Source organism: Pollachius pollachius, assembly GCF_949987615.1.
Source record: "Pollachius pollachius genome assembly, chromosome: 3".
Lineage (NCBI taxonomy): Eukaryota > Metazoa > Chordata > Actinopteri > Gadiformes > Gadidae > Pollachius > Pollachius pollachius.
The window spans coordinates 37,992,218-38,004,717 of record NC_136936.1 but is presented as its reverse complement, the minus strand read 5'-3'; the positions used below and the strand labels follow the sequence as shown (position 1 = coordinate 38,004,717).

At 47.7% G+C, this 12,500-nt stretch overlaps 1 protein-coding gene across 1 annotated transcript in view; it reads right to left on the bottom strand.

Annotated features, from left to right (window-relative positions):
* Window positions 1-8,044, bottom strand: part of il1rapl1a (interleukin 1 receptor accessory protein-like 1a) — a gene marked incomplete at both ends in the record, with an annotated part of 143,067 nt that extends 135,023 nt beyond the window's left edge. The window contains one exon of the mRNA XM_079731332.1: window positions 7,963-8,044. Coding sequence (XP_079587458.1) covers window positions 7,963-8,044 — 82 coding nt within the window. The remainder of the gene's footprint in view (window positions 1-7,962) is intronic.
* Window positions 8,045-12,500: the final 4,456 nt, after the last annotated feature.

Genomic DNA, 12,500 nt, shown 5'->3' with positions numbered 1-12,500 from the left:
CTCCCGCACCAAGGAGCATTCCTCATCATTTAGAGAAGGAGATATTGACCCGGGAAAGACAGCATCGCTACTGTGGCTTGTGAGTGTTTTACTGTGTGTTTTAGTGTGCGTGTGTGTGTGTTTGTGTGCGGGTGTGGGTTTGTGTGTCTGTGTACACTAGCATGAGAGTTTGTGTGTTGCTTTGTGTCCGTTTATTTTGCGAGCTAGCATGCAGGAAAATTGGACGGCCACCAAAATGTTTTTTTATGTTTAATGTTCTTCAATATGGAGACGTTTTAATCATAGAACAACGATGCGGTTGCCAATCACAATGGTCAAATATATACATGCAGTACATATACAATGCAGTACATCGCTACGATGCACATCTATGAGTGCCTGTGTGCAGAGAAGGTCTCCGGGCCACTGCACGGCCTGGTGCCCATGTGTCTGCTCTAATAGAAGTGGCTGGTGGAGCCCTGCTTATCTCCAATACATCCGCTCAGACGCTCCTGATAAGTGGCTGGCGACAGGGACACGGGCACCAAGGACGAACCTGGGTCCCGTTAATGAGCGTCAAACGCAGGCGTCTTTATAGACGCAAACCCATCTGGCTAAAATAATGCAATAAACCCCTGAAAGAGACTTTGTAGAGGACTTTTGTAGCGCATCACATCGGTAAGGGCGTTTTTTAAGATGCGTGATGCGAGGGAAGTGTTTCACTTTGAGGAGTCGTTCCTCGACATCAAACGGGGGAGGGGGACGCCGGTCGTACGTCAACGGCGTGCATGCATGTCAGCGGCCAACGGTTGATCTGTCAATAAACTATTATATTTCCCTTTTTCCCACCTCACCGAGAGACATGCAACCAGACAGCCCCCAGAGGGCGCGAGGCAGGCGGCGGTGAGTGAAGACAAGGTCCCGCTATATCTTATTTGTGTATGTCATTTAGCCCGTCCTCCTGACAGGGGGGATGTATAGTCACGGGGGCATTCCGCTTTTTTACGTCAATGTAAAAATGTCAGAGGAATTGGGCCGGCGTGATTTGTGTGTTGGGGAGAAGGAGAAGGCCTTGGCAAATAAACGAGGTGACCGACTCGAAACGGATGTGCGGATTTGGCTCTTCTGTCTCTCGGCACTGATGAAGCGGTTGTTAGGTCGCCGGCTCCCCTGGACTCCATCCCCCACATTGCCTTGGGGGCCCGTGTCAGATTTACTGCTGTGCGTGACGGGCTCTTATCAGGGATTTCAAGCGCGACTTTGCGGAGTCATCTGGAATATTGCCGGTGTCGTTTTGATTCCCACTCGGAAACACAAGCTGCAGCCCCAAGGTGAGGATATCACCCGTCACACATGAACACAGCCGTGCACACACATGGGACGATTACAATCGACGCTACCCACACAATGAGACACACACATATACACACACACACACACAAAAGGTGCAAGCTCTCTCAGTTCCTTGTCTTGGTGGAGATTTCAGAGGCATTCTCTTAGCTCACTATTGATTTTGTATGGATTAACTGAAACTATATCGAAAACCGTATTTGTCAACAGCTTTTAATATTATCGGGCCTCATGCCGGATATCCCATGAGGATGTGTTCTACATCAGCCAATCACAAAGAGGCAAGCATCTGGCACCTCCTTTGTTTACACATCCTCTGGGTATTCACACACCCTCCTCTAGAAGTACTTTCAACACAGAAGTACTAAGTCCGGGTGCAGTGTTCAACAATCTGGGTTGCACTGTAGGAAGAAGAGCAAGAGATTAGCGGACTGAGGACCGGACGGTCGTTTCTGATTGGCAATTATACTCATACAAATTCAATGACTCAGCATCGATTACCATTTGTCTCTCTATAGACCTTAATTACCTAGCAGCTATCTTTGATAGGTGGGGAAGGGAAACCTAGAATCTTTGGAAACCCTGAAAAGCAAAGTTTGATATGTGATTTCCACGGCAAGGTATATATATCTTTTTTTATATATATGTATTTTTCCCAAAGTTTCCCATCCCAACTTACGAATATAGCCGCTGACTGAATGTCTATGTTTGATGTTTCCCATGTTCTTCTGGGATAGGTCAGGGTTCTGGCGTAGGTTCTGGGTTTTGGGTACGGTTCTAGGTTCTAGGTTAGGTAATAAGCTGGGTACTGGGTGTGTTCTGTGTTCCTGGTAAAGTCTGGGTTCTGGGTTAGGTTCTCTGTTCTTGTTTAGCTCTCGGTTCTGTGTTTCTGGTTAGGTCTGGGTTCTGGGTTAGGTTCTGTGTTCTTGTTTAACTCTCGGTTCTGTGTTCCTGGTTAGGTCGGGGCTCTGGGTTAGGTTCTGTGTTCTTGTTTAACTCTCGGTTCTGTGTTCCTGATTAGGTCTGGGTTCTGGGTTAGGTTCTGTGTTCTTGTTTAACTCTCGGTTCTGTGTTCCTGATTAGGTCTGGGTTCTGGGTTAGGTTCTGTGTTCTTGATTAACTCTCGGTTCTGTGTTCCTGGTTAGGTCTGGGTTCTGGGTTAGGTTCTGTGTTCTTGTTTAACTCTCAGTTCTGTGTTCCTGATTAGGTCTGGGCTCTGGATGTAGTTCTCCACACCAACATGTTCACTCATCCCTGCCGTCTGGGTTTAAAAGCCGTTAGCGTGGCAGCTCGCTCAGCGGGACCATGTGCTTAGTGATGTGTACTGTTGGCTCCTTTGTGACATTTGGAGTGCCTAAATGGAACCATTTTCAGTCTCGGTGTCTCTTACCCTTTTACTTTGCCCTGCTTTGCCTCCCTCCATCAAAAGCTTCCAATTTTCACACTTTCCCCCCTCGCTTTGTCTCGCCGTCTCCCCCTTCTTCCTCTCCAATGTCGTGCCGCCACACACGGCGCCTCCCACCCATGTCTGATGAACTTACTTCCTCCCGCCTCTTTTCTCTTTTTCATCTCTTTTTTTTGTTTTGGAATTCTGTCCGCAGTCACCAGAACCATCCGTCCCTCTTCCACCGACCCCACCCCCGTCCCACCGGCCCCCATCCACCATCACATCACATCACACTTGACCGGAGAAAAACAGCATGTGTGTGTGTGTGTGTGTGTGTGTGTGTGTGTGTGTATGTGGGGGGGTCAGGTTCTGCTTGACAGTTCCAGCCCATATTTAACATTCCTGGCAATGGCTCACTGCCCGACGTTGCTTGGTAATTGGGTTTGTGAGCAGACATAGACCCCCCCCTCCCCCATCCCCCCCACTCCCTCCCCCCTCCCTTACCGCCCTCCCCCCCTCGGTTAAAGAGTCCCTGTCGTCTCTCATTACGCTCTGCGTTTCCTTTACAGGGCGGGACTCCAGCAGTGAGACCGGCCGGATCAAGGCCGGCTCGGGGGGGTCTGACCGGGGCCCGGAACCCGGGGGGAGGGGGGGCAGGCCCGGTCAGGCCTGGACGCCTGACGGATGAGTCATGACAGCCGGACCAGGGGTGTGAATCTCTCACGCCGCATCAGTGCAGGCCTTGGAACCGCGAGCAGCGTGACGGCGGGGCGGCGAGCAGAGGCACCCGGGCGCCCGCCGGGGTGAGAACACTTATTCGCCACAGCAGTACACGCTCACCCCCGATGGGGGGGGGGGGCGGTCAAATACGCTACATCCACACACAAATGAGGCGTGTAGACACACACACACACCTGCATGCGCAGACACCAAACTAGCCGCTGCTCATGGAAACCAGAGAACCGGCAACAACAATCTCCACCAATTGATATCCAATTCCTGCCCCTCTGACTGGTCATTAAAACGATGGTCAGTGTCAAACGCCCGGCAAGGGAGAGAGGGAGAATAAGACGCACGTATGGCTGCTGCAACAGCAGCAGGAAACTCATTAACCGCGGTAACACCGGCCCGGGCGGATTCCACATCGAATAATTATAGGATTTTGGAGTGCTACAAACTCTGGGAATGCTGTCCGAACAAAGAGGAAGAGAGAAAGAGAAAAAAAAGAAATCAATGCTGGAGCAGCGTTATCCATTGTCCCCTGAGGGCTAATCAAGACTTTCCAGCTGATCCCTCTTTTACAAGTAATCAAGGTTACGGCAAAGAATTCCCAGTTCCCTTCCGGACCCCCAGTGGGGAAAGAAAAGCCCCATTGAAGTCTCAATCTCAAACACACAAGACGAAGAAGGACCTCCAGTCCGCACCGTAGCAGAGTGAACGTCTAACTCACTCCCCCCCCTCACCTCATCACTCTCCTCACGCCTCCATCCACGTTTTGGGCCATGTACTCTCGGATTTTAAATGATTGCAGGAAGAAATTATCACCAAGTGGGAAAGACTTTAACCTTTGATATGTTTCCCTTGAGGGGGGAACGGAGAGGGAGAGGAATGGTGGTGAGCAAGGGGCTGATGCTAAGCTTTAATTGCCACCCGGTCCTGATCGTTCATGGAAGGGGGGGGGGGGGGGGGATCTCACATCACACACCCGGCATATGAAGACAGATGTCTTGCACCTTTGAACCAGGAAACAATTAAAGCCTGGATCAGCTTATTAATCACCATGACTATGCTGGAGATGTCCTGTTTCACATGTGCTACTGCTGGACAGACACGGTGTGAACCAAGACTGAGGCGTCGAACACTACAATTCCCCACCGGCGAAAAAAGACTGCAATTACTTGCTGTTGTTGTTGTTGTTGTTGTTGTTGTTGTTGTTGTTGTTGTTGTTGTTGTTGTTGTTGTTTTCTACAACATAAAGAGAGGCACAAAGTATTGTGTGGTAAACTTAACCCTAACCCTAAACTTGTATTATGTCTAATTCAGAATCTATCTTCACACTTTAAGACGGCGCAATTTAAGCATGAAGATAGAAAAATAAAAAATTGAATTGCAAATTAGGAAAGGCAACAATTATTTTTCGAAAGCTGTAGTTCATTTGTCAGAATTTGTGTCCTTGGTTAGCTTCTTTAAGTGGTTGTTGTTGTCGATATCATGCAGTCTTGGGGAAGGCCAACTGCTTATTGTGAGACGGCTGACTGACTTGTTTGTTGCACTCTGTAGATCAAAGTGTTTGTATGTGATGACACTGTCTACTCACATGTGTATTTTCTAAGTTTGGGTTTATCTGCGCTCAAAGACGCATGCAAACAAGACATTCATACACACACACAAGCACATGCAAACACACACTCACACACACACACAAACAGACACACACACACACATAGACACACATAGACTCACAAGCACTCACACACAAACACACACACACACACACACACACACACACACACACACACATGTGATTAAGTGTTTATGTACCAGATTACTAGTTCAACACGAGTTTGTCTGATTCTCCAGCTAACTCCATCCATAATCTTCAGGGCAGACAGAGAGTCTTTTCGAAGGGCCATTAAGTGGCCAAACTGCCCGTTGACACTCAATCACCTTTGACCCTGTGGAGGGAGGGCGGGGGAGGTATTGACTCCACTTGTATCGATATCTGAGCACAGGACCCAGAGGAATCACTTGATTGATTTGATCTCCTGTCCTGCCTTCAATCCATACAGTGCCCCTCCAGAGGGAAGGAGGGAGAGAGAGAAAGAGTGAGAGAGAGAGAGGGAGAGAGAGAGAGAGAGAGAGAAAGAGTGAGAGAGAGAGAGGGAGGGAGAGAGAGAGGGAGAGAGAGGGAGAGAGAGAGATAGAAAGAGAGAGAGAGAGAGAGAGAGAGAGAGAGAGAGAGAGAGAGAGAGAGAGAGAAAGAAAGGGAGAGAATCTGAGAAAGAGGTGACGGAGTGAGCCAACACATCTACACTGGCTTAAGGGCTGTTTATGGTCCCACGTTCACACAACGCAAGGGGGTCACGGATCCCTTACATCCTTGCGGACCCTCCTTGCGTCCACCGTAAGGGGCTGACGTGCGGCTCCCAAAAATTGTAACCTTACGTCGAGGCGACGTAGCAGCAAGGGCTGTGATTGGTCCGTTTACTAAAACCCGACGCAGAACCATAAAAGTTCACGACTGCGTTGAAGCGTCAGCATTGTGTCATTGCGTTGCATGAACGTGGAACAAAAATCAGGCCTTTACAACCGTATACAGGCATTCACTTAAGAACACAAAGTCTAAAATGTGTTAAAAACGACATAAAACATCAAACCAAGCGGACGCAAATAAGAAGGTTACTGTGTTACAAGTGTATATAAATAATGAGAAAAAATAAATGGATACAAATGTAATTATTTTATAAATCTATATAAATAATAATATTTCTTTGTCGGGGAAGTAAGCATGCTAACCAGCAGGCAAACACAGCCAACACTACTAAGACAGCAATTAAATGACCCAAGAAGACCTATCACTTAGTTAGATAATGGGAATGCAACTGATTTTCTGACCGCCTAATTGCTGAATCAATGTTACTCCCTTGATCATTTTCATATAGTTTTAACTGAAGCTACAAGCCAAATGCTCTACTTCCTACATAGTTCTGCTTGACTAGAGATAATCATTTTCCAATGCTTTCAATCTTTTTATTTTTCCAATGAATAGCTTATTATGTATTCATTTCAAATCTTCAACTGACCAATATCCCCCCATTATCCCCTCCTAGAGTGGGTATGTAGCATAGCGGCTAGAACTGGTCCAACATTACCAGGAATGACACGAGCAAAACACCTTATCACACTTAACTTCCCCCAAGTCCGTTACGGATGTCTGCACTTGGGGGGGGGGGGGGGGGACTGAGCCTAATAATTCATAAGTTTCATAGTTCAGTTCAACCTTACAAGGCTGTACAAGGCTTCTCCGGATGCTGGAGAGAAATGGTGGGGATGTTGTTCCTTCTGTACGGACACCTGGCCTGTGTTCTTTGTCCCTGATTGTCCTCCCGGCCATTTGAAGCACATTATTCATAGATAAGCTGCCTGCTGCCCTTTGTGTCCGTCTCGTAGTCTTTCTACGGTGGAAAACCTTTAGCAAAAGGTCACTGCTTAAAACCTCACAGATACCCACTCATGTCGGCCCTAAACGTTGCTCACACACACGCTCGCCGCGGAGGCAGTTGGTGATTTATAGACTGTGTTCGTACACAAACACACAAGTGCACACAATGAGATCTTGGACATGTGGGGATTTCGTCAGAATCTGTTTTGGATTCATGGCACATGTTGTGTTTTGCTCTTCATTAGGTTCCCCATAATGGCAATAACTTACCCCCCTTGGGCTTAACTAACCCGGTGTATTGAGTGCCGGCAATTACTGTCCACAATCCCCAGAAGCTTTTTATCATTGGACGCCTGTCTTTTTATTTCATTTAAGATCCTATATCTATTCTCGTCATGAACAAAGTGTCCAGCTCCGCTCTTTGCTCTCTCTCATCCATTTTCCTCTTTTGACCTTTGCATTTGTTCACAATTGATGCTCAATTTGGCTGCATTTAGAGCCAAAATGAGTTTCGCATTAACCCACGCGGACCCAGCCTCTGACTGATGGGATCGTTTGATTGCTGTCAATCTCGGCGTATGGACTGAAACCTTAGCTAATTGCTAGAGGTGTCATCTCTTCTCTGAAAACATCAAAAAATAAGAAATGCTGACTCATCGCTAAGACTCATCCGAAGAAAACCACTCAGCGAAATCAAATCATCGCTCATAAACATAAAGGTATTCCGCGGGGGTATACGCGTTTCTGGCTCTTGTTTTCCGGAGACAGGCCGATAGATCAGTCAACTGCTGTTTGTCTTTTCACTTTGAAATCAATTTATTAAGCCGTAACACACACACATACACACACACAAACGCAGACAAATGCAAACCGACACACAAAACCTACACCCTTGAAAACAGATATAATGCTACGAAATGAAACCTCTACTGTAAATGACATTCCTTTGCACACACACACACACACACACACACACACACACACACACACACACACACACACACATACAGACACACACACACACACACACACACACACGTTGCATGAAGAAGGTGCTGTAGAGGTAGAGGTAAAGGTGACCTACCGGAGCCCCTCTTGGAGACCACCTTCAGACTCTGGGACAGTGTGACGTACAGCAGGAAGAGCAGAGGGCTGGGAGGTCTCATCTTCCCCCACTTCCTTACGGCCTGCAGCACAACAGGTGAGAGAGAGAGAGAAAGAGAGAGAGAGTGAGAGAGAGAGAGAGCGAGAGAGAGAGAGAGAGAGAGAGAGAGAACGGGAGAGCGAGAGAGGGACAAAGAGCTGATTAGTCACTTTGAAAGATATAGTAGCTCATAGTTTCTTTCTGACAAAAAAGAGTGTCAGATACACGCACACATGCACACACACACACACACACGCACACACACACACACACACACATGCATGCACGCACGCACGCGCACACACACACACACACACACACACACACATGCATGCACGCACGCACGCGCGCACACACACACACACACACACACACACACACACACACACACACACACACACACACACACAGGGACACAATGCCATCAAAATGCAATTTGCGACATTAACCCAGGGTTTGTTCATTTTAATGATTTTCCTACATAATTGCCACAGAGACAGGTTATCATTGCAAGGATATATTTCACGGGATACCATTCCCTAAGATGCTGACAAATCAATAAAGACATAATTACGTGAATAAGAGAGACCAATCTTAATTGGCAGCTTCATTAAAAAATGAAGGAGGCCTTGGTTGATGGGAATTTTCAAATGATCACCTTGTGACTCAAACAGCTACACCCAACGCCCATCCTCCTCCCGAACCGCCCGCCCCCCCCCCCCCCCCCCTTTCCACCGCTCATAGATTAAATTAATTGATTAAAGGTGGCTCGTTCTCTGCTCTTCATATTCTCTGAGTAAACGACACACTTTGCCGTGTAGTAATTACCCTCTAATGGCTAGTGCCTGAAATGGAATCATTAGCGCTCTATAAATGTGATGTTAAATAAAAAAAGCCAGGGAGGGGGGGAGCACTGCCCACAGATACAGCGAATTAGCCTGCGGAACTACTGTGTGTCTTTGTTTTGTTGGTGCTGTGGGTTTTTACCTGCCATCTAAAGATCTATGTAATGAATCCTGCTTTGAGGGTTGTGAGCGTATATCACAGCGGGATGCCAGCATCACGTCTGCTCCACTTTATTTGGAAGCTATCTATGGAGTGTATTATGGTTTATTATGTGAAAGACCACGTTGGGGGAGGTTGAGTGTTTATACTGCAGGATGCTATCATCTACTCTTCTCCACTTGGGCTGTAAGCTATCTATAAATTGTATTGTGTTTTATTTTTTTCGCTCCTTTTCCCCCTACCATCAGTCAAATGGGGACGGCAGGACTCACAGGAAGTCCCTGATTCCCGGGAAGCACACGGCATGAACCTCTAAGCAACCGTACCGCCCATACTGTGGTGGGAAGCAAAGGCTGGGTTTCACAGCAGGTTCAGGCGTGCATTATTCTGGATCTACATGGGAAAAGCAGGGCAGAACACGGAGCAAGTGAAGCCCATGAACCAGAAACGGAAGGACGGGACCCCCGGCCCTGCTGAGAGCCCCCCGGTGTGGAGGGCCATGAGCGGGCTGGTGTGTGAATCCCGGAGCATGGGGGGAGTCACGTGCGCCGCGGATTAGCATAGCCAATGAAAGGAGCCTCTCTCCCTGTGTGTGTTTACACGACACTCGTGAGGTCCGCTCTGAAAAGAAGCCTTTCTCTCCTCCTCCAGGACATTATTCGAAGAAAACGTTCAGTCGAAGGAAAAAAAGAAAAGATGGCTCTGCCAATAACTTTCTTGCAAATTCCACGGCTGATGGATCGGCAGCTCTTTGTTCAGTTAAAAGCCCTTTTAAACTGCTTCCCGATAAGCTCGTCACTCGCAGAGAGAAATGTGCATTTTTGGCTGCGTGCGTGGATCTGCGGTGAGTTTTACGGCCTGTGTGCCGCGCACACAAATGACCGAGGAACGGGAGTGGCCTCCGTGGCCCAAACTCCATCAGAGGTCAGTGTCCATATTAGGAGTGACTGCAGCCCTACCTACTCTACACACATGCACACACTATCATATATCCAACAATTAGTCCCATTAATAATAATACTAATAAAAGAAAAATATTGAGAGTATTATCCAGAGTGCAAACAGGTAATTGCAGTTCTAGAGCCAGCAATGTTTTTTTGAGAGGAACCTAGGCTAGATTGAAGAATTTAAGCACGAGCATACCTTGGACTGATGGAGCGAAAAACAACAATATGGGGAGGCATATATGACATCTAGCAATATAGCAATGTCACTGCTGTCAATATAGACAATTTGACTAGACTTATATATATCACCTTGACGCTTGCTATAAACACTGTGCAATACTTGTATAATTTACAAGCCATGATTATCTTAGGACTCATTACAGCCCAATACCGTCATGAAATGTCCCATTAGACCAAGACACTGTTTGGCTGCCTCACTGTTTCCCTGACTGTTTACTTTGAGCTTGTAAGTTTGCTATTGCTACCTAGCGGTCTCTAAATTTGGAGGAGGAGGAAGAGGAGGAGGAGGAGGAGGAGGGAGATGAGCTGGCTGAGTGCGTGGGTGGTGGTGTGTCTCTAGCTGCAGGGCGATGAAGTGCTCTCTGTCACAGTCTAATCCAACAAGAGGAGGAATGGATGGAAGAAAAACTGAGAAACGAGTCAGCTTCACCTCCCAGATCCTCTGGCCAGTCACACCATGACAAGCTCAGTGGGGCCGTGCCGCCCGTCAGCACGGCACATCACGGCCCTCTGGTCCCATCGCACAAAAGGGGGTGATTTTGTCCGCAGATCAACCTCAACCCACATACACCCACACCCACAGACCGACATCCCGAATCCACTCACTTCATCACTCTCTGTCTGGTTCCCTGTCTCTCTTTGGTTCTCTCTCTCTCACTCTCTCTCGCTCTCTCTCTCTCTCTCTCTCTCTCTCTCTCCCTCTCTCTGTCTCTCTCTCTCCCTCTCTTTCTCTTTCTACTTGCCCCCGCCACTGACTGCTGCTGCCTTATTTTTAATAAAATAAGTTTGAAACCCGTGGCTGAATATTCTCCGGAGGAACCCAATGTTTGAGGGGCAGAAATCCGAGTCGCTAAACTGAACAGAGATTTAATCTGCTTGCTGAAAAAATCACTAATAAGGAGGACGTGAGGGGAAAAGATTGGGCATTGGATAGATATTTGCATCCGTTTAGATTACAGGTTTCACGAGGTGAGATGTCTTTTTTAAATGAATTCGGCATTTTCCTTGAAAAAGGTCCCTTGGCTGTTTGGTTGGCTTCGCACAAAACAAACCCACACTTGGTTTGTTTTTCCTCTAAATAATCCAGTCAGAAGGTTTGTTCTCCCATCCTGACACTCATTTGACTCTGGCTGACTAGCTTCTGTGTGGTTTCCAGGGCAACATTCAAAGGACAGGTAATTGCTGTGATACTCGGCTGCCGTTGCTTTAAAAACCCACTCTCGCGAATGGGTGGGGGGGTAGGGGGTAGGAGGTGGTGGTGATGATGGGGGTGGGCGCTGGAGGTGGAAGAAATATTTCATCATGGCAATCAAAGAACGACGCAGTCTAATGAAATCATCACCGTGAGCGCCTTGAACCATCAGGCGATCACGAGTGTGACGGGGGAAGAAACAAACCCAGTGTTTTTGACAAAACCCATTTCTACTAATGAGATAAAGGGGGACGACACAAAAACAAAATCTAGTTTTTAAGTCTTTTACAAAGCGGGTGGATAAACAGTGTAACATTTGAGGTGTTGTAAGCGCTGCCCTGCTTTTCATTACGTTCTCTCTGTTTGTTTTTACTTTGGAGTCGGCCGGTCCAGACCACAGCCATGACCAGCGGCGGTCTGCAGCGCTGTGTGAGGCGGAGTCTGTGATTAACCGCGGCCCGACCCGTAGCTCCGAGGCTTCTGGTGTGGAGCAAGTGCGTGTGGAGGTAGACACGGGGCGGCGTGGCGTGGTTTACCACACCGGAGCTGCGTCTGCCAAGCATTACACGCACATCATCACAGCGTGCGCTATTGCACTCTGCCTCGCACACCAAATGCGCTAACGTATGCACTCACCCGAACACTTACACACCCCCTTCCACCCTCCCCTCTCCCCACACACAAACACACACACATAAAAAAAAACCTTACAGACACATACACACACACATACATAAAAAAAACACTTGCACAGACACACACACACATACATAAAAAATAACACTAACACAGACACACACACAAACACACACACACGCACACACACACACACACACACACACACACAGAGTCAGGAACACAGCACTCACTCTCCGGCACAGAAACGTTTGTCCAGTGTCTTTCAACAGATGATGAGGTCCCCGCGCTGCATGCTGATTCGCCTTAGAGAGCGCAGGAATGCATTGTCTGTTGAATTTGTTGGAGGTGTGTGTGTGTGTGCTGTTATGTCTCTCCCGGTACGACTGTTTTCCTCCGCTGCCTCACTTCCTAATGTTTCCCAAATTCAATCACCGTCTCGCCCTGTTGGTCCAAAT